The following is a 23,881-nucleotide window of genomic DNA, read 5'->3' on the forward strand; positions in this document are numbered from 1 at the left end:
TATGCTCTTGATCAGGGGTATTGGAAAGGTTAGAACTTACCTTTGTGAAGTGACTTTGGCACATTATATTGTGATTTGTTGCTATAAATAAACTGCATCGAATACAATTATTGGCTTTTAGCAAACTTTTTTTGTTTTGTTTATGTCAACTAATATTTTACCTTTTTGTTGCTGTGGTGGCCAACACCACTGAGCTGGATCTGGTGCTGTTGAAACCTGCTGCTATGAAGCATCTTGGGGGAACTTTGTCATGATTCGGCACTATACTAAGCATTATAAAATTGAATTGAAATTATATGAATGACAGCAAGTGAAACAAGTGGATAGAGCATGTCATTATGGCAGCAGTGGTGTACTCTGTTATCAGAGATAGGGAATCTACAGTAGCTTCCATTTATAGAATGTTTGACATTTTGGATGGTGATATTTTATTTTATTTATTTATTTATTTATTTTGAGCAAAAAACTCAGAAGTTTACAATAAAACCACAGTAGGTGTATTTATGCACAACCCCAAATCAGAAAATTTGGGATCATATGGAAAATTTAAAAAATAAATAAATAAAAACCTCATTAATCCTTACATTTACTTCGAGTTCTGTTTCACTGTACATGTTTTGAACATGAAAAATGTCATCTTTTGTGTGATAAACCTCATTTCATTTGTTAATATACGAGGTCTATTAGAAAAGTATCCGACCTTATTATTTTTTTCAAAAACCATATGGATTTGAATCACGTGTGATTACATCAGACATGCTTGAACCCTCGTGGGCATGCAAGAGTTTTTTCACGCCTGCCGGTTACGTCATTCACCTGTGGGCAGTCTTTGAGTGAGGAGTCGCCCACCCTCTCATCGATTTTTTCATTGTTTAGGAATGGCTCAGAGACTGCTGCTTTGTTTGATCAAATTTTTTTCAAAACTGTAAGGCACAACTGAGTGGACACCATTCGATAAATTCAGCTGGTTTTCGGTAAAAATTTTAACGGCTGATGAGAGATTTTGGTCTGGTAGTGTCGCCCACAGCACCTGACGGCAATCTGCGCTTCGAGGCGGCAGCGTCTCGCCGTTTCAAGTTCAAAACTTCCACATTTCAGGCTCTGTTGACCCAGTAAGTCATCAGAGAACAGAGAACTTTCAGAAGAAGTCGGCATGAGGAGTTTATTTGGACATTCCATTGTTAACGGACATTTTGTAATGAAAGAACGTGCAGGCAGAGTCAAATGTCGGGCCGGACCCAACCGCGGGGGGTAGCGACAGGAAAAACACCTCCGTGTTGGAAACCTTAACGGGCAAGTTGGAACATGCCCAAGCTGTTAAACAATTTCTCAGTTACTCACTTGTTGAAAGCCATCAAAAGCCGCCTGAATTTTACAAATGGTTTTCAACACGGAGGTCTTTTTCCTGTCGCAGCGCACACAGATTCGCCGAGTCGTCACGGAAACGACTCGGCAAATTTGCGCGCACGTCTTTCATTAAAAATGTCCTTAAACAGTGGAATGTCCGAATAAAGTCCTCTTGCAAGCCTCTTCTGAATCTTCTCTGTTCTCTCATGATGTCCTGGGTGAATTAAGCCTTAAATTAGGATGTTTTCAGGTTGAAACAGGCCGACGACGGTGCCTGGAAGCGCTGCACGACGTCCCGCTCCGTGGGAAGTCCTTACACCGACAGAAACACCCCATAATCTCTCATCAGCCGTTAAACTTTTCACCGAAAACCAGCTTAATTTCTCGAATAGTGTCCACTCGAATATTCCTCACAGGTCCAGAAAAGATTTTGATAAAGCAACGCGCGCCGTCTCGAGCAGCGTGTGAAACAAAAGAATTCAGCCGAGAGGGCGGGACCACATCTCACTCAAGGCCTGCCCACAGGGAAATGATGTCACCGACACGCGTGAACTCACGCATGCGCACGAGGGTTCAAGCATGATTGGTGTAATCGCACATCATTCAAATCCATATAGTTTTTGAAAAAATAAAAAGGTCGGTTTATTAGCTAATAGACCTCGTACATCCATTCTTACAGGATAAATGCAGGAATGGATGTATTTTCGCTATATATATATATATATATATATATATATATATATATATATATATACACATATACAGAACTTAAGGGCAGGGAACACCCTGCCATTTTGCAGGGTGCACCCTGCCCTTAAGTTCTCCCACTTAGAAATCATGGAGGGGTCTGAAATTTTCATCTTACGTGCATGTCCACTGTGAGAGACATAATCTAAATAAAAAATTCCGGAAATCAGAATGTATGGTATGACTTTTTAATAATTTATTTGTATGCTACTGCTGCAAATAAATATTTGAACACCTGTGAAAATCAATGTTAATATTTGGTACAGTAGCCTTTGTTTGCAATTACAGAGGTCAAACATTTCCTGTAGTTTTTCATCAAGTTTTCACACACTGCAGCAGGGATTTTGGACCGCTCATCCATACAGATCTTCTCCAAATCTTTCAGGTTTGGAGTTTCAGCTCCCTCCAAAGATTTTCTATTGAGTTCAGGTTTGGAGACTGGCCAGGCCACTCCAGGACCTTGAAATGCTTCTTACGGAGCCCCTCCTTAGTTGCCCTGGCTGTGTGTTTGGTGTCATTGTCATGCTGGAAGACCCAGCCATGACCCATCTTCAATGCTCTTACTGAGGGAAGGAGGTTGTTTGCCAAAATCTCACAATACATGACCCCATTCATCCTCCCTTCAATATGGTGCAGTCGTCCTGTCCCCTTTGCAGAAGAGCACCCCCAGGGTATGATGGTTCCACACCCATGCTTCATGGTTGGGATGGTTTTCTTGGGGTTGTTCTCATCCTCTAAATATGGTAAGTGGAGTTGACTCCAAAAAGCTCTATTCTGGTCTCATCTGACCACATGACCTTCTCCCATGCCTCCTCTGGATCATCCAGGTCGTCACTGGTGAACTTCAAACAGGCCTGGGCATGTGCTGGCTTCAGCAGGGGGACCTTGCTGCCTTGCAGGATTTTAAACCATGACAGCATCATGTGTTACTAATGTAATCTTTGTGACTGTGGTTCCAGCTCTCTTCAAGTCATTGACCAGGTCCTTCTGTGTAGTTCTGAGCTTTCTCAGAATCCTCCTTACCCCACAAAGTGAGATCTTGCATGGAATCCCAGACCGAGGGAGATTGGCAGTCATCTTGTGTTTCTTCCACTTTCTAATAAATAATCATAACAGTTGTTGTCTTCTACCAAGTGTTATGTGTCGGACGCAGCTCAGAGAACCGACCAGCGTTTGAAGGACCCAGTATGAAATAAGCAGAGCACGGTACAAAGGCTAACTGAATTTAATACATAACAGTGATACAAAAAACAACAAAAGAAAGTGCGGTCTGGCGTGGTGCGCTCCCAGCAGCGCTAACGGTCCGGAGCCAGAAGCTGTTCGGACCCAAGGACCCCGCCGACACCCCCCAGGTGGCCGCAACAAACCGAGTCTGTGAAAGAAGGAACCATTATGTGAGTCCACACTCTACACACAGAGAGAACACTTAAAGGTGTACAAACAGCAAACACTTCCTGGCTTGATTACTAATCAGCTTCCCAACCTGTAGGCATGGAACATCCAGTTCACAAAACTCCACTGCAGTGGAAGCCGATACATGACTAACATACAGCTCAATATAAAAAGGTGTGAGGGACACCACATTTACTGACTGTATAAATGTTAGTCACAAAATCTAACGTACCTCAGGAAGTGTGCTGACGAGCGTGAGACCTCACCCCCTCCTCTTTCACAGACCGTGCATCAAACCCTGGACGTTCTCTGCATCCACTGATGATGAGATGGCTCCCGAGACGACGATCTCACCCGTCTGGTCACAAGGTCGAGTCTCTGGCAAATACACACTGTATACTCCAGTCTTAAATGCCACCATGTTCCAATCCATATAGATGCACCTCAGCTGTGAGTCCTGACGAGCCGCAGGTGATCAGGGTGAGGTCCTGATAACCTCAGCAACACAGCCACTCAGTCCCAAATGCAAGCCACCTGGAAGGAAAAACAAAAGACAGAAACAAAAAGGCAGCCAGGCCCCCCAGCCATACAACACCAAGCTGCTTGCCTGTTGTTCTGTAGTCCATCCCGGCCTTGTGCAGGTCTACAGTTTTGTCCCTGGTGTCCTTAGACAGCTCTTTGGTCTTGGCTATGGTGGCCCATGGTGCACAGCAATGCCGTGATGAAGCCTCACGGGACATGTTCTGGCATGTCCAGGCACATCCACAATTTCTCGGATAATCACTCGATAGAAAAACCACCGACAGCTGTCTGAACGCCATCTCAAAGCCGTCCTGTGAGACCAAAACGGAGGTGGTTTTGTCTCGCTCCAGTAGCGAATCCATCGTGATGCGCGAAGCCTCCGCTCGGCTTTCCATGACAAAATTTCTTGTTAAAAGTGAAATCTGCCGGAAAATGGTTGATGTCCAGCTCTTGTGATAACCAGAGAAATGGCACACGATGGTCACGGATCCAGACAGCCATCCGTTTAGAAATGAAATGGTCGTTCAGCCTGTCGATGGCGGCTTCAGAGCGCGGGGTGCCCCACAGCCGCTGGGGGCTGTCCTTAAAGCGACAGTAACACTCCTTATTCTCTACCAAGCCCGTAACATTTTCACCAAAAGCCAAATAAATTTTTCTAATGGTTTCCAGCTGCCAGTCTCTAACAGTTTCTGAAAAAATTCTGATGGAAAAAAAGCCCAAATCATTCCGCCATTTCCTGACAATAAAAATCCGCCGAGGGGGTTGGACCACTCCTCACTCAAAGCCTGCTCACAGGCGAATGACACAACCGACAGGCGTGGAAAAACTCACGCATGCGCACGAGGGTTCAAGCTTGTCTGATGCAATCACACGTGATTCAAATCCATATGGTTTTTGAAAAAAATAATAAGGTTGGATACTTTTCTAATAGACCTTGTATATATATTTGCCCACACAACAGGACATATCTTGGGTTGACACTGTCTGCAATTAAACAGAAGAAAATGTAAATGTAAAGATCACTGCAATCAATCTCCCCCGTCCCCCGAACACACGCACATTTTCCATATTGTCCCAACATTTTCTGATTTGTGTTGGACTGTATGTTTTGTTTGATAATCACAATAAGTTGTTATATAATAGACAGGGGTGCACATAACTGGTACTCAGCATGCTCGTGTATGCTAAAATTCATTGATGCACATCAGACTGCACACAGAAGGAAACACTTTTCCTACAATCTGTCACTGCTTTCCTCCTATGAAGTGTTTCCCTTGTGTTTTCTGCTGCACATCATTTAGTTTTAGCACGCAAAAGCACACTGGGTACCAGTTATGTACATGCCTGATAATAGCTTGTTTCCAACTTCAGGATTCAAATTTCAACTTTGAAACTGCATATGACACTTTATGAAGCTATTCTGTTCCATCATAAATATCCAGAGCATATCTAAACCCAATGATTCTTTTTTTCCTCCCCTCAATACTCTCCTAGGATGATGGAAGTTGGAAAGTTGTCTTTAGACCTACTCCAACTGCAATCTTGTGGAGATGACAGTTTCATGTTACCGGTGCAGTTTTTAGACTTTTGCATCATTAATTGGACAGGAGAAAAGGAAAGAATGAAGAATGACAGTGTACGTGCACAGTAAATGTGTAGGCAGGATCCCAGACAGCTAGCAGAAGATCTGCAGAATCCACCCACAAGGAAGGACCATGAAAGGAGAAATAAACCAAATACTGATCATTGTATCCAGACTCCATCGCAACACACTTTATGCAGCTCTGTAACAAACAAAGACAAAGAGAAATGGAGTGACAATAGAATGGAGAAACAGAGAACAGAAAAGCACCTGTGAGCAGATGATGTTCTGGGTGTGTAGACATGTTTGATTCTGTATGTGCAGCTACATTGACATTTGTATTATAGACTCTTGTTACATTTTGCCACATCTGAATGGGGTTAGCGTGTCTGATGGACCACCTGTGTACAGTCCTCTCTCAGCCTGTTTTCCATCAGTCTTCCAATGCTCTATCGATCCTCGCTATGTAACTGCACATATCAGAGCATGCGTCCAAATCCTGCACTCCCTTCACTGCCCACGTCTCAGCCCCACATATCATTACTCTAATCTGACCACTTTTTTTTAGTAACGAGTAATCTAACGTGTTAATCTTTCCAAATCAGTAATCAGATTAAAGTTACTTCTCCAAGTCACTATGCATTACTATTATTTTTGGATTGTGGGTCGATAGCAGCATTAAACTTGGTCCGTGGGCAGGAGGTCGGGGTTTGACTGAACTGCCCACTTTAAGCGAGCTGTGAGCTTTTCATCCACGGTTTTCTGCAGCAGCTACAACTTGTCCTCACCTCTTAAAGCACGGTGACAACAGCACACCTGCACTGAGCTTTACAAAGACATTTTTATGCTTTTTTCTCCTTTATTTAGAATTCTGAGCTGAGCTGCTCCATATCTACTCACTAAAAACAGCTGATCCTCTGCGACGCATCAACAACTAACACTATTTTCCACTCAAATGCACCTAAACTCTCTTTCTGAGGACCACATGATGTGAAAATGCAATAAAACTTTCTTACCTGTAAATCTGGTCATGTTTTCTGCATAAATAAATGTTATCCATTCTTTGTGCTCAAACGCCAAAGCAGGGGCAAATCCAGATGGAATGGGGGCGTGGGGCAAGGATGTGCCCCCACAACACCCCTAGATTAAAGGTCCAGTTTTGAAGCCTTTTTTTACTACAACTACTAATACTACTTATAATAATAATAATTTCGACAAGTAAAATGTTTAGAGATAATTTAAATGTTAGAAAAATGTTAGAAAGAATTTAATAGTTACATTTATAAACAATGTAGGTTTGAAATTGCAAGTTTTACTGTTACAGCGCTGTCAACAGTTAAATATGAGGTCAAGAAAGAGGTCTTTATTTTACTTTTTATAAAACAAGTATTTATTTTCATTGAAGCCAAGAAAGGGTGACTATAAAGTGAGTTTTGGCAAAACAGGTATCATTGTTGGATCCCGGATATATTTTTTTTTGGTTGGGACTGTTTACACAAAGACTGCTACCTGCTGCTTTGGACTTGAACTAACAGTCTTTTTCAAGACTTTTTTACTTTTTTACCTTTTTATTTTTTTATTTTTTTTATTTTTTTTATTTTTTATTTTTTTTACTTTTTTACTGTGCTCCAACGCCTAAGGAAGACCTCTAACGGTCGAAACATCGCGACGGAGCACTTTTATCAGCTAACTTTCATTAGCGTTGGCAAGCTAACTAGCTTGCTAACGCTTTCGTTTTTATTTTTATTTTATTTTAGCACCGTTGTTGTGCGTTCCCTGTGCTGCTTCATGGCCTGTTTGGTGCCTTGATTGGGGCACTCCTTCTGCTGAATCACCTCTGGATTATTTGCACATTATTCACTTTGTGTGTTTTTGGGAATCCGCTAGCTTAGTGGAGCTACTAGCTCTTAGCCGGTTTAGCATGGCGGCTTCTCCTGTCTCTCCCGTACTTTTTTGCTCTGGGTGTGAAATGTTTAGTTATTCCTCGGCCTCCTTTAGCAGTAACGGTACTTGTAATAAGTGTAGCTTATTCGTAGCTTTGGAGGCCAGGCTGGGTGAATTGGAGACTCGGCTCCGCACCGTGGAAAATTCTACAGCTAGCCAGGCCCCTGTAGTCGGTGCGGACCAAGGTAGCTTAGCCGCCGTTAGTTCCCCCCTGGCAGATCCCGGGCAGTCGGGAAAGCAGGCTGACTGGGTGACTGTGAGGAGGAAGCGTAGCCCTAAACAGAAGCCCCGTGTACACCGTCAACCCGTTCACATCTCTAACCGTTTTTCCCCACTCGACGATACACTCGCCGAGGATCAAACTCTGGTTATTGGCGACTCTGTTTTGAGAAATGTGAAGTTAGCGACACCAGCAACCATTGTCAATTGTCTTCCGGGGGCCAGAGCAGGCGACATCGAAGGACATTTGAAATTGCTGGCTAAGGCTAAGCGTAAATTTGGTAAGATTGTAATTCACGTCGGCAGTAATGACACCCGGTTACGCCAATCGGAGGTCACTAAAATTAACATTAAATCGGTGTGTAACTTTGCAAAAACAATGTCGGACTCTGTTGTTTTCTCTGGGCCCCTCCCCAATCAGACCGGGAGTGACATGTTTAGCCGCATGTTCTCCTTGAATTGCTGGCTGTCTGAGTGGTGTCCAAAAAATGAGGTGGGCTTCATTGATAATTGGCAAAGCTTCTGGGGAAAACCTGGTCTTGTTAGGAGAGACGGCATCCATCCCACTTTAGAGGGAGCAGCTCTCATTTCTAGAAATCTGGCCAATTTTTTTGGATCCTCCAAACTGTGACTGTCTAGCGTTGGGACCAGGAGGCAGAGCTGTGGTCTTATACACCTCTCTGCAGCTTCTCTCCCCCTGCCATCCCCTCATTACCCCATCCCCGTAGAGACGGTGCCTGCTCCCAGACCACCAATAACCAGCAAAAATCTATTTAAGCATAAAAATTCAAAAAGAAAAAATAATATAGCACCTTCAATTGCACCACAGACTAAAACAGTTAAATGTGGTTTATTAAACATTAGGTCTCTCTCTTCTAAGTCCCTGTTGGTAAATGATATAATAATTGATCAACGTATTGATTTATTCTGCCTAACAGAAACCTGGTTACAGCAGGATGAATATGTTAGTTTAAATGAGTCAACACCCCCGAGTCACACTAACTGTCAGAATGCTCGTAGCACGGGCCGGGGTGGAGGGTTAGCAGCAATCTTCCATTCCAGCCTATTAATTAATCAAAAACCTAGACAGAGCTTTAATTCATTTGAAAGCTTGTCTCTTAGTCTTGTCCATCCAAATTGGAAGTCCCAAAAACCAGTTTTATTTGTTATTATCTATCGTCCACCTGGTCGTTACTGTGAGTTTCTCTGTGAATTTTCAGACTTTGTCTGACTTAGTGCTTAGCTCAGATAAGATAATTATAGTGGGCGATTTTAACATCCACACAGATGCTGAGAATGACAGCCTCAACACTGCATTTAATCTATTGTTGGACTCTATCGGCTTTGCTCAAAAAGTAAATGAGTCCACCCACCACTTTAATCATATTTTAGATCTTGTTCTGACTTATGGTATGGAAATAGAAGACTTAACAGTATTCCCTGAAAACTCCCTTCTGTCTGATCATTTTTTAATAACATTTACATTTACCCTGTTGGACTACCCTGCAGTGGGGAATAAGTTTCATTACACTAGAAGTCTTTCAGAAAGCGCTGTAACTAGGTTTAAGGATATGATTCCTTCTTTATGTTCTCTAATGTCATATACCAACACAGAGCAGAGTAGCTACCTAAACTCTGTAAGGGAGTTAGAGTATCTCGTCAATAGTTTTACATCCTCATTGAAGACAACTTTGGATGCTGTAGCTCCTCTGAAAAAGAGAGCTTTAAATCAGAAGTGTCTGACTCCGTGGTATAACTCACAAACTCGTAGCTTAAAGCAGATAACCCGTAAGTTGGAGAGGAAATGGCGTCTCACTAATTTAGAAGATCTTCACTTAGCCTGGAAAAAGAGTTTGTTGCTCTATAAAAAAGCCCTCCGTAAAGCTAGGACATCTTTCTACTCATCACTAATTGAAGAAAATAAGAACAACCCCAGGTTTCTTTTCAGCACTGTAGCCAGGCTGACAAAGAGTCAGAGCTCTATTGAGCTGAGTATTCCATTAACTTTAACTAGTAATGACTTCATGACTTTCTTTGCTAACAAAATTTTGACTATTAGAGAAAAAATTACTCATAACCATCCCAAAGATGTATCGTTATCTTTGGCTGCTTTCAGTGATGCCGGTATTTGGTTAGACTCTTTCTCTCCGATTGTTCTGTCTGAGTTATTTTCATTAGTTACTTCATCCAAACCATCAACATGTTTATTAGACCCCATTCCTGCCAGGCTGCTCAAGGAAGTCCTACCATTATTTAATGCTTCAATCTTAAATATGATCAATCTATCTTTGTTAGTTGGTTATGTACCACAGGCCTTTAAGGTGGCAGTAATTAAACCATTACTTAAAAAGTCATCACTTGACCCAGCTATCTTAGCTAATTATAGGCCAATCTCCAACCTTCCTTTTCTCTCAAAGATTCTTGAGAGGGTAGTTGTAAAACAGCTAACTGATCACCTGCAGAGGAATGGTCTATTTGAAGAGTTTCAGTCAGGTTTTAGAATTCATCATAGTACAGAAACAGCATTAGTGAAGGTTACAAATGATCTTCTTATGGCTTCGGACAGTGGACTTATCTCTGTGCTTGTTCTGTTGGACCTCAGTGCTGCTTTTGATACTGTTGACCATAAAATTTTATTACAGAGATAAGAGCATGTCATAGGTATTAAGGGCACTGCGCTGCGGTGGTTTGAATCATATTTGTCTAATAGATTACAGTTTGTTCATGTAAATGGGGAATCTTCTTCACAGACTGAAGTTAATTATGGAGTTCCACAAGGTTCTGTGCTAGGACCAATTTTGTTCACTTTGTACATGCTTCCCTTGGGCAGTATTATTAGACGGTATTGCTTAAATTTTCATTGTTACGCAGATGATACCCAGCTTTATCTATCCATGAAGCCAGAGGATACACACCAATTAGCTAAACTGCAGGATTGTCTTACAGACATAAAGACATGGATGACCTCTAATTTCCTGCTTTTAAACTCAGATAAAACTGAAGTTATTGTACTTGGCCCCACAAATCTTAGAAGCATGGTGTCTAACCAGATCGTTACTCTGGATGGCATTTCCCTGATCTCTAGTAATACTGTGAGAAATCTTGGAGTCATTTTTGATCAGGATATGTCATTCAAAGCGCATATTAAACAAATATGTAGGACTGCTTTTTGCATTTACGCAATATCTCTAAAATCAGAAAGGTCTTGTCTCAGAGTGATGCTGAAAAACTAATTCATGCATTTATTTCCTCTAGGCTGGACTATTGTAATTCATTACTATCAGGTTGTCCTAAAAGTTCCCTAAAAAGCCTTCAGTTGGTTCAGAATGCTGCAGCTAGAGTACTGACGGGGACTAGCAGGAGAGAGCATATCTCACCCGTGTTGGCCTCTCTTCATTGGCTTCCTGTTAATTCTAGAATAGAATTTAAAATTCTTCTTCTTACTTATAAGGTTTTGAATAATCAGGTCCCATCTTATCTTAGGGACCTCGTAGTACCATATTACCCCATTAGAGCGCTTCGCTCTCAGACTGCAGGCTTACTTGTAGTTCCTAGGGTTTGTAAGAGTAGAATGGGAGGCAGAGCCTTCAGCTTTCAGGCTCCTCTCCTGTGGAACCAGCTCCCAATTCAGATCAGGGAGACAGATACCCTCTCTACTTTTAAGATTAGGCTTAAAACTTTCCTTTTCGCTAAGGCTTATAGTTAGGGCTGGATCGGGTGACCCTGGACCATCCCTTGGTTATGTTGCTTTAGACGTAGACTGTGGGGGGTTCCCATGATGCACTGTTTCTTTCTCTTTTTGCTCTGTATGCATCACTCTGCATTTAATCATTAGTGATCGATCTCTGCCCCCCTTCTCGGCATGTCTTTTTCCTGGTTCTTTCCCTCAGCCCCAACCAGTCTCAGCAGAAGACTGCCCCTCCCTGAGCTTGGTTCTGCTGGAGGTTTCTTCCTGTTAAAAGGGAGTTTTTCCTTCCCACTGTGGCCAAGTGCTTGCTCATAGGGGGTCGTTTTGACCGCTGGGGTTTTTCATAATTATTGTATGGCCTTGCCTTACAATGTGGAGCGCATTGGGGCAACTGTTTGTTGTGATTTGGCGCTATATAAGAAAAAAGTTGATTGATTGATTGATTGATTGTCATGTTGAGGTGGCAGAGGGTTGTTGTCGGCAGCTGGGGAAAGTAACTAAAAAAGTAGTTAGTAATCTAACTTAGTTACTTTTACAATTGAGTAATCAGTAAAGTAACTAAGTTACTTTTTCAAGGAGTAATCAGTAATCAGTCATTGGATTACTTTTTCAAAGTAACTGTGGCAGCACTGGTTGGTTCTTCCACTGTCTTATAATCATATTTAGGGTCAAATGTAAGACTCATCTTTACTCTATAACCACTGAAGGTTGTGATTTATGGTTCTGATGTCATTTATTGTTTTATCATCTTAATTATTTTCAATATTTTATCATAAACATGTCATGTTGTGGATATTTTCATGGTTTTTAACCTCTTATGGGTTTTGATATGCTCATCACTTAGAATTTATCTGAAATAACTCTATTTATAAAGTTATTATTATGACATCCACCAAGGACATAATAAAATCATTGGCGTTTATTTGTCTTTCTTTTAGTAAGATTACATCAAAACTACTGCACGGATTTTCACGAAAGTTTCAGCACAGAAGATATTAGGCTATGGAAATTTTGGAGGTGATCCAGGATCTGGATCTAGATTCTGGATCAAGATTTCACTTTATATAGGGTTTGAAGTATTACGTCTAAACTACTTAGGTCAAAATGGATTCTCACCAAATTTGCACCACAGATAGATATTAGGTCATGGAAGACTCTATTAAGGGGCCCTAAATTTTGGATGTGACCCAGGATCCGGATTCTGGATCAGGATTTCACTTTATATAGGCTTTGAAGGATTATGTCAAAACTACTTACGTCATACTACTTCACAGATTCTCACCAAATTTGCACCACAGATAGATATTAGGGCGTGGACGACTCCACTGAATTTTGGAGGTGATCCGGATCCAGACTGCCAAAAATCTTGGATTTCTGTAATTATTATTATTATTATTATTATTATTATTATTATTATTATTATTATTATTATTATTATTATTATTATCAATCCATATTTGCTGTTTTCAGTACATCTCTGTGAAAGTCTGAATCATGGTCTTCATTAACCCTCTAATATTCTATCTTCGTCCTATTAATCTTTAATTTTCTTTCAAAGCCCTTCTCCGTTTTTAATCCTCTCCACCTTTGCTCTTCTTGTGCTGCACAACACAATGCCATCTCCAAAAACCATCCACAAGAGGGTTGAGTTCTGTGGTTCAAGTTTACTATATTTCAGCAGACGTGAATCCTGAACAAACACAAAGCAGTTCTGAAGAGACTGAAAGGCATTAGAAACCAGGGGCATCATTTGTAAAACACTGTGTAGCATTCATACTCAAATTACACATGTGAACACAACGTAAAAATGGTGTACAAACAACAACAACAAAAAGAAATCACTCAAAAAGTCATTTGTATGCACACCTGCAAGCAAAATCCTCTCTAAATTACACACCACTTTGAATTGTGTGCACGTTGATTTGCCTCATAGACAAAGATGGTCATTGCAAAACTATGTGCAAGTGATGTTGCACATAGTTCAACATCACTTGCATTAATAGAATCAGTTGAGGAGATTACAAACGCCATAGACCACAAATTACATTCAGCTGGAATATTTATAGACCTTAAAAAGGCTTTTGATACAATCAGTCATGACATATTAATCAATAAACTTGAACAGTATGGGATTAGGGGGTTGGTGTTGCACTGGGTGAGAAGCTACTTAAGTAACAGAAAACAGTTTGTGAAGTTGGGGGAATATACATCATCATGCTTGGACAATGCTTGTGGCGTCCCACAGGGGTCAGTATTGGGTCCAAAACTGTTTCTAATTTATATAAATGATATTGTCAATGTTTCCAAAATATTAAAATTAGTATTATTTGCAGATGACACAAGCATTTTTTGTTCAGGGGGGGATTTGCAGGAGTTACTGAGGAGGATCAGTATAGAAATGGGGAAACTGAAAATATGGTTTGACAGAAACAAATTATCATTAAACTTAAGTAAAACAAAATACATGTTATTTGGCTATTGTAATACAGACATACAGGTTCAGTTACAAGTCGAGGGGGTAGATATTGAAAGGGTACATGAAAATACGTTTCTGGGGGTGATAATAGATGATAAGATAAACTGGAAGACTCATATAAAACATATACAAAGTAAACTGTCAAGAAGCATTTCAGTTCTAAACAAAGCGGAACATATTCTGGACCACAACTCACTCCGCATTCTTTACTGCTCACTGGTTTTACCATATTTACAGTACTGTGCAGAGGTATGGGGTAATACTTATAAAGGTACAACACAATCACTATCGGTAATGCAGAAAAGAGCTATAAGAATTATTCATAATACTGGCTATAGAGATCATACAAATCCACTATTTTTACAATCCAAAATCTTAAAATTCACAGACTTGGTTCATTTTCAAACAGTACAAATCGTGTATAAAGCAATAAACAATTTACTTCCAGCAAATATTAAAAATATGTTTTTTAACAGATCAGGGGATTACAGTCTGAGGGGGAAATTTAATTTAAAGCATCAGTGGGCACGAACAACATTAAAAGGTTTCTGTATTTCTGTCTGTGGGGTGAGGATGTGGAACAGATTGGGAGTGGGGCTCAAGCAATGTCCAAGCATGAACCAGTTCAAACAGCGGTACAAAAATATGTTTTTTTTCTAGGTATAGGGAGGAGGAAGGGTAATGAGGGTTAGAGTGTTTTTGTTTTTTGCTTCGGCTTGTAAATATATAGTATTTTGTATGTAAGTAGGGTATGTGTAGGTGTATATTTATATTTATATATATATATATATATATATATATATATATATATATATATATATATATATTGATATCGGTTTAGGTGTGTAGGAATCTATGTGTATATGTGGCAAAAGGTATCACTGGTTGTGGGGAAGAAGGGGTAGGGAAAAATAAGCTGATGCTTCACTCTACCCCTTTTCGGACATGTTGGGTACACAGTAGGAACTTTTTTGTTGTTGTCTTCACTGATCTATCTTGTAATTGTTGTTGTATCAAATGTTCAAAATAAACAGTTTTCATTCATTCATTCATTCATTCATTCATTCATTCACCTTGTGAATATTCAAGCATAAATACGAAGCCCAAAACATGCAATTGTCATGGTAACAGAGATGAATAGCAGGAAAAGAAATGTTTCTGAAACAGAAATCAACCTGTGTGATCATGACACTGGAATGAAATGTAACGAGTGAGTGGTGGCGACAGTGAACCTAACCATTCGTAATGACCTTTCGCTGATGGTGCTGCATGTTTCTTCTTAATATTGACATCCTAATCACTGGTGGATATAACTTTAAAAAGCTTTATCAAGCTTACCAAAGGAACCAGCATGAAACTTCCCAAAAGACAGAATAACTTGACAATTATGTATTGTTATAGTTGTCCTAAAATTGTTGTCGCTACTGTTATGTAATCGCGCTACCGTCTTTATGAATAAAATGACACTGCATCAGCAAATTTTTTTTTTTATATAAAATTGCAGGAGGGAAACAATTTGTATCATGCCATCATAGCAGACAAGACATTTTCCAAATGATGACAATAAACTCAGCCACATGGGGTGTGCAGCCAGTGCATTCTGAGTGCTGGTGCCAAGCCCGGTTAAATGAGGAGGGTTGCATCAGGAAGGGCATCCAGCGTAAAACAAGCCAACCCAACTATGCAGACTAAGAATCTAATTCCCATACCGGATCGGTCGCAGCCCAGGTTAACAACGTCCACCACCGGTGCTGTTGCCCAACAGGGTGCAGGTGGAAATTGGGGTAGGAAAACGTTGCCGTGAACAGCGGGAGAAGACGAAAACTAGAAGGGTGGAAATGAGAGTGGGGACTTTGAATGTTGGCAGTATGACTGGTAAAGGGAGAGAACTGGCTGATATGATGGAGAGCAGAAAGGTAGACATATTGGGTGTGCAAGAGACCAAGTGGAAGGGAAGTAAGAGCAGGAGCATCGGCGGTGGGTACAAGTTGTTGTACCATGGTAAGGACAGGAAGAGAAATGGTGTTGGGGTCATTTTAAAGGAAGAGTGTGTTAAAAATGTGTTGGAGGTTAAGCGAGTGTCTGACAGGGTGATGAGTGTGAAGTTGGAAATTGAAGGGGTGATGATGAATATCATCAGTGCATATGCCCCACAGGTAGGTTGTGAGATGAAGGAGAAAGAAGATTTCTGGAGTGTGTTAGATGAGGTGGTGGAGAGTGTGCCCAAGCATGAAAAGAGTGGTGATAGGAGCAGACTTCAATGGGCATGTTGGTGAAGGGAACAGAGGTGATGAGGAAGTAATGGGTAGATATGGTATCAAGGATAGGAATGGGGAAGGACAGATGGTAGTTGATTTTGCAAAAAGGATGGAAATGGCTGTGGTGAGTACCTACTTTAAGAAAAAGGAGGAGCACAGGGTAACATATAAGAGTGGAGGAAGGTGCACACAGGTGGACTACATTCTTTATAGGAGACGCAAGCTAAAAGAAATCAGAGACTGTAAGGTGGTGGCAGGAGAGAGTGTCGCTAAACAGCATAGGATGGTTTGTAGGATGACTTTAGAGGTAAAGAAGAAGAAGAGAGTGAGAGCTCAACAAAGGATCAGATGGTGGAAGCTGAAGGAGGAAGACTGTTGTGTGAAATTTAGCGAGCAGGTAAGAGAGGCACTGGTTGGAGGGGAAGCAATTTTGGACAACTGGAAAAGTACTGCAGATGTGGTGAGGGAGACAGCTAGGGCAGTACTACTGGGTATGACATCTGGACAGTGGAAGGAAGACAAGGAGACGTGGTGGTGGAATGAAGAGGTCCAGGAAAGCATAAGGAGAAAGAGGTTGGTGAAAAAGTTTTGGGATAGTCGGAGAGATGAAGAAAGTAGACAGGAGTACAAGGAGTTGCGGCGTAAGGCGAAAAGAGAAGTGGCAAAAGTGAAGGAAAAGGCATATTGCGAGCTGTAAAAGAAGTTGAATAGTAAGGAAGGAGAAAAGGACTTGTACCGATTGGCCAGACAAAGGGACAGAGCTGGAACAGATGTGCAGCAGGTTAGGGTGGTAAAAGATGCACATGGTAATGTGCTGACAAGTGAGGAGTGTGTGCTGAGAAGGTGAAGTGAACATTTTGAAGAGCTGATGAATAAAGAAAATGAGCGAGAGAAAAGAAATGACAGAGAAATGACAAACTCATTCAAGGTGGAAGTGGGATTACACGAAGGATCAGCTCTGAGTCCTTTCTTGTTTGCAGTGGTGATGGACAGGTTGACGAATGAGATCAGACAGGAGTCCCCACGGACTATGATGTTTGCAGATGACATTGTGATCTGTAGTGAGAGTAGAGAGCAAGTTGAGTCTAGTCTGGAGAGGTGGAGATATGCTTTGGAGAGAAGGGGAATGAAAGTCAGTAGAAGCAAGACTGAGTACATGTGTGTGAATGGGAGGGAGCCCAGTGGACTAGTGCAGTTACAAGGAGTAGAAGTGGTGAAAGTAGATGAGTATAAATATTTGGGGTCAACTGTTCAAAGTAATGGAGAGTGTGGTAAAGAAGTGAAGAAGAGAGTGCAGGCAGGGTGGAGTGGATGGAGAAAGGTGGCAGGAGTGATTTGTGACCGAAGAATATCAGCAAGAGTGAAGAGGAAGGTTTACAAGACAATAGTGAGACCAGCTATGTTGTATGGTGTAGAGACGGTGGCACTAACAAAAAGACAGGAGGCGGAGCTGGAGGTGGCAGAGCTGAAGATGTTGAGATTCTCTTTGGGAGTGACAAGAATGGACAAGATTAGGAATGAACATATCAGAGGGACAGCTCAGGTGGGACGGTTTGGAGACAAAGTCAGAGAGGCGACATTGAGATGGTTTGGACATGTGCAGAGGAGGGACCCAGGGTATATAGGGAGAAGGATGCTGAGGATGGAGCCACCAGGCAGGAGGAGAAGAGGGAGGCCAAAGAGGAGGTTTATGGATGTGCTGAGGGAGGACATGCAGGTGGTTGGTGTGACAGAGGAAGATACAGAGGACATGGTGAGATGGAAACGATTGATCTGCTGTGGCAACCCCTAACGGGAACAGCCGAAAGACAAAGAAGACGACAATAACCCAGTCATGTGCATAAGAAATAGGTTTACATTTCAGCAGCTGCATCTTGATCCAGCACTAATGAAATAATAAATGTGTGACTTGATGTAAGATCACAGTGGGTTTATATTTATTTACAAATTGAAGACATTGGAATAATTATGGCTCACTATCACATCTAATAGTGCTAATGTGATATGTTATTAAGTGGAATTAAATGTATGATTTACAAGTCCCTCGCTCATGGAATTATTATACATGTAATGATGCCACTCACATTTGAATCCTCTACAAAATGTTCATATGAATGAGTCACAGTTTATGTGCATATATGACTATTTTGCTGTCTAGTTAGTTTTTAGAAATCACAACATATGTGTCAAAATTGTTTTGTCTTTAAGGTTCCGTTTTGTGTCTGTGTATCAGTTATAGATGAGGCCACAGAGCTCCACCAAGGCCCACCCACTTCTGTCTTACAGTGCTAAAAACATCCTATTTTTAAATGACACCTCACTCCCCAATTATTCAAATCACTACAATATCATCATTTTCAATTCCATGTTTATTTCATCAATTTAAAAAATGTTTGTTATTTCAGTAAAAACAGCTTTGCAGAGAGATTTAGACTCAAATAGTGAATCACAAACAACAAATATGAAAATCACTAAAGGAATAAAAGAGAAAGAAACAACAAAGAATACAGATTAGCTGCAGCCTGGCCTCAAGCCTGCAGGTTAATAATCTTCTACTCTGTTATGACGGTGTTGTCAGCTGGATCTACTTCGCTGCAGATTCATGGCCACCTTTGTCGCAGCGCTTTTAGGAAAATGACAAATTATGTGCAAATTCTCACTCATTCACAGTTGCCCTGCAACTTCTGGAAGTGAGATTAAAGGGAACATGAAACACATGGTAGACTGGCTCTTTGGTTCCCTTACATAGAAATGGTTCTAAAAGAAAAACAGGTGAAAAGTAGCCATGTGACCATCAGTATACAAATAATGAATGTATATATAAATAATATTTATATTTACTGGCTGCACATCCCATGTGGCTGAGATTTAGCAAACTTTACAAATAGATAATATTTGTTCCATTGAAAGAATATAAAAACATTAATTATTAAAAATAATTCTGATGATGTAGTCCATGATAAAAAAAAAGACTGTGTACTTCCTCAGTCCAGCGAAAAATCTGAAATTTGGCCGGGTTTTCATCCTAACAGCTCTTCATGCCTCCAGGTGGCTTATGGGATAGTGGATTTGTTTGTGCGTGTGTTAGAAGAATTTTCACTGTCAATTAGTTCAAATCGTTGTCCGTCAGCAAAACAAACTCCGCCATGTTTAGATAAACACTGCCCGCACTAGTGTGTGCATGGGCGGAGTTTGCAGCGTGCAATGGTACAAAACATATGGAACCAAATTTGCACGGTAAATGTAACATAATTCATGTGACAATCCGTCATGTCCAAAGCACCAATCAAATGATAAAGATCCACTCAGCTGTTATATAATGCCAAATATTTTATCTTCTGATTGTACAACAATGATTGATTCTACAGATGAGGACAAACTGATCAGACACCCTATGATATTCAATATTTTCTTGTCCTGAATCCTTCAGGAGACATGTCTGATACTTTTTGAAAACTGCAACAAATGAAGGCAGGCTGTTACCCAGCAAAAGGGACGCGGTCCACCCTGGAGTGGAGTACTGACATCAGGAGGGTTAATAATTTCCTGGTAGTTTTTTGTTGTTGTTTGTTTTTATGAAATAATTTTGTTTCTGTATGCAAAGTAAAATAATTTATGCACCCAAAAGAAAACTAGGATGCTTAGAAATGCTGTGTTGAAAATTCCTTGCTCTGTTAAAAAAGCACTTGGGAAAATTTTGAAGAAAACATTAAATTTCATAAGGGGCGGAATAATTTTGTCCTCATCTGCATGTCAGTTGTAAAGCAGTAGCCAAACTATGCCTGCAAAGGGTTCAGGTATGACGTACTTGGTACTCTGTTGATGGCCCGCAGTGGTCGGAGTACTCGGACTGTACGAATGGCTGACAGACTGGCGTTATGGCCGTCCAGAGAATACTCCATCACCCTGAGGAGATACCACAGGCACAAAGACAAACTTTGACTTTATAGAAAACTAAAATTGTACAAAGCCAGAATAAAATATATAGAGAGCTAGAACAGCAATCAAAGTATTTTGATGTAGTGAAGTTGGAGCAGAACTCTACACAATGAATCTTTAATACTGCCATCAGTAATATATTTTGCCTGCATGGGGTTCATAACTGACACAGAGACCACCCTCACCTGTGAAACATAAAGGTCAATGTGAAGGCCGTGATCAAACAAACACACACAAATGCACACGCACACACAGTCACAAAGCATACACCCGCATCAGGCATCTTAATCATGTATGAGTCATGACATATTTATTCTCTCTCTCCAGGCAGGTGCATGTGTGTTTACAGTACAGTTGGACGCAACACTTTTGAATTCTGTGTACTTACTTCATCAGGCCGCCTGACTGTCAAAGAGAATCATAATCACATTTTAGAAAAGGTCAGCCTTCAATCAGCAAATGTTACACCTTTAACAATCTTTCTTCTCTTTCGTATCAATTGGTCAGCTGTTCAGCCATGTTAGTCAGTAACATCGTTGTTTGTTTTTTTTGGTTTTGTAAGGCATATGTTGAAGTTTATTTACAATGATTCTTTAATGATGACATCACCAACATTTTTTCAAAAACTGCATAATAATTGGAAAAGTCTGAAAATTGCTGAACAGCCGTTTTGTCTTATTCTGACCATGGGGAGGCTAAAACAATACAGCTCCAGATTTTTTTCTTACTTCACCAATATCATGGCCACTGACACGTGGATGATGCAGGACACCTGGGTCAGCGCGCATTAGTTTTCATTGCTTTCAATAGAAGGCATTTCTCCCTGATGGAAATGTCTGCAGGTCTTTTTTGTTTGGTTTGGTTTACGAATAGCATCAATTTGTGCCAGCAATCTGAAAATATTTGATTTAAACATTCTGAACATCTAAACACTCTAAAAAAATGAAACGGTGTCTCAACAAGAAAACTGATGTAACAATTTTTAAAGTTATTTCAACTTAACTAGAGATGTTTTATGGCATTAACTCAGTTGAAAGTTAAAATAACTAAGTTGAAATAACTTTGAAAATCTATGCAAATGGTTAAATCAATTTTTCTCATTGAGACAGCAGTTCCGTTTTTTAGAGTGAGAGCTGGCGATTGTCAGTTTTGTATGATTGTGTTGAACAAGAATAAACTTCCAAAAGCGAGGTTACACTAGGGTCAAACTGCCGATGTTGGACCCCAGCTTGCGTCCCGATAGTAAAAGGGAGGACATTGGGCCTGATATGTTAAAACAGCAGACAAAATTCCTGTTTCCTGCTATAATCGCCGACTACACCTGATTACGGATGAGTCATATGACACAAGTGTGTGTGGATGCATCATTCAATGCTACTCCATACATTGTATGTGATAGCCATGTAGTAATGACCACACTTTTCCACAAGGATCCTACAGTTATTCAGTCTTTCGGGGCGCTATAATGCAGCACATTTGGAATAGTTCCCGTCATTCCGGTCTCATTGACAACTGTGTTAATATTAAAATGAACATAAAATGTAAGGACTGAAAGGCCCCTACTTGAACAAAACAGAAAAAGAAAAAAGTCCCTAGCAAATTTTTGGATGTCAATGAACTTTATTAATAAACTCTATGAATTTAATTAACAACAATTTAACTCCTTAAGGGCTCCTTCACACATAGTAAGAATAAGTGCAAATCAGGGCGGAACAGCTCATATGAGCGAATCACTAAAAAAAAAAAAAAAAATCGAGCTGACGGGCAGGTGTGAATGAACCCCCTGTGATGGTTTTGTGGTGGGTTGTGGGTGGTGTTGAGCACGAGCGTGCACGAAACCGTCACAGCGAGAACACAGTGCGAGCAGCTGGAGTATGTGTAACCACATCGGGCAGCTGCTGTGAAAACAAAAAAGAAAAATACATGCCACCCATGGGATTCAAACCTGCAATGTTCAAAAGCTCTGGTTGTCAACCAGAAACTTCACCACTGCGGTACCATCGCTGTGCAATAAAGGTGTGGAAAAATGCCTGAAATCAACCAGGATATAAACATAATTTTTAAAAAAAAGAGGAAAAAAGCACCGTGATAACTGACCAAATGGCGTTTGTTACGGCATATTTTTGCTGATACGTGACTGAAGTTGGAGGATTTGTCACACTGTTGGCTTGTCATATAGTCCTGCGGCATGCTGCATGTCCTGTTAGACAGACATGACATTCAGATTGCTTGCTGCATGTTCACATGAACTGACAGTCTGTCTCACCAGGGACACCCTGTCAATGTGCGCGCGGTGTGCTCTCCAGCCCGTCGCAAACGCGATATATGTTTTTATGTATTTCCACGTGAGGATACCAAGCACACACGCATGTCCATCAAAACACGGTACTTGTTCTGCAGCTGTGATGTCCAGGAGCAGAGTTGTCAGCAGCCGCTGCTGTTGGTGGCCAACCGCGCCCCCTGTCTGTTCAGCGCATAGACCAAGGTGTCACTCTGTGATCAGATGAGATGCGCCTCGCCTGCGGGGGCATGTGAACCGCACACACACACGTGATGGGGGAGCAGTGGGGAGCACGCAAAACACACGCACATATGTTGTGGGGGGAGCCGACACTCTGGCATGCCACATGTGTACTTGGCACCTCCACAGTCATGGGGGCACTTAGACAAATTTCACTGCCAGCTTGAAAGCGATCGTCTTCTGACTGTTTTCGTGCTAACAGTGTGAATGGCCACACGTTTTCTAAGTGCCAAGCGTGTGGTGTTAGATGTTCATGTGTATCACCTGGAATCTGGCCAACACCTGCCGCGAGAGGGATTAAATGGGCTCTCACAGGGCACACTCTCTCTTTCAGCCGCTCGTCTGCGCAGATAGTTGTAGCAACAGGTGTACAACACATTGCCGACACAGGTGTTGTAGGCAGAACGACCACATTCGTACTATGTGTGAAGGGGCCTTAACTGTACTTAAGTTGTCTCTTCCTCTCTGATTACTGCATACATCAAAAATTCCAAACATCTGTATTGCTTCAGAAGCTTTAAGAGACTGATTTTCATGCAACTGTTCATAGCTAAGTGAATGCAGGATGAGACTGGAGCTATTCCCAGTGCCCAAGGAATTATGGCTTGTTTTACACCAGATGCCTTTCCTGACACAACCCTACTCATTTATCCGGGCTTGGGACCACCACTCAAAATGTACTGGCTGCACACCCCATATGACTGAGTTTTGACAAACCTGAAGGTTAATGCCCTGCCTCTTTCTACCCTCCTTATTGATCTGGACTTGGGACTGGCACGCAGAGTGTACTGGTTGCACACCACATGTATCTGAGTTCAAATGTGACTCACTGAACTGTTGAAAAGCAAGTATAATTTATCATCTTGTGACTCCAATCCACATTTTCAAGTCAGGCCAGGAGCATGTTGGTGCATACACAACAACTTGGAAACGCCTTATGTCCTGAACGGAAACCACCCAAGCAGGTAACCAGTGCATCTCAAGTCAAGTGTGAGAGCATACACTTGTGTCTCGCTTCGCTGGATCCATGACACTAAGGAAGCACCTCGGGTCCTGGATGGAAACTATCCATGCAGACAACTGGTCTATTTCCAGCTTTTCAAAGTAACCATCTGTAGGGTGCCACCAGGCAAAATGTGAGCATGTCCTCCCGAGATCTATCTTTCCAGGCATCTGTCAGCCTCAAAGGCCAAGGACCTAGAGACATGAACATTGTTGATGAGATAATTCAATGTCCAAATTAATT

The 23,881-nt window shown here is 41.2% G+C and overlaps 1 protein-coding gene across 3 annotated transcripts in view; it reads right to left on the reverse strand.

Moving 5' to 3' along the window:
* cacna1ha (calcium channel, voltage-dependent, T type, alpha 1H subunit a) overlaps positions 1-23,881 on the reverse strand; it is a 483,986-nt gene that overhangs the window by 222,432 nt on the left and 237,673 nt on the right. For all 3 annotated transcript variants that reach the window (XM_034190926.1, XM_034190928.1, XM_034190927.1), the window contains exon 5: positions 19,984-20,081. In XM_034190926.1, the coding sequence (XP_034046817.1) occupies positions 19,984-20,081 (98 nt within the window). The remainder of the gene's footprint in view (positions 1-19,983; positions 20,082-23,881) is intronic.

This window comes from Thalassophryne amazonica, chromosome 16, assembly GCF_902500255.1.
Source record: "Thalassophryne amazonica chromosome 16, fThaAma1.1, whole genome shotgun sequence".
In the NCBI taxonomy this organism is placed as follows: Eukaryota; Metazoa; Chordata; class Actinopteri; order Batrachoidiformes; family Batrachoididae; genus Thalassophryne; species Thalassophryne amazonica.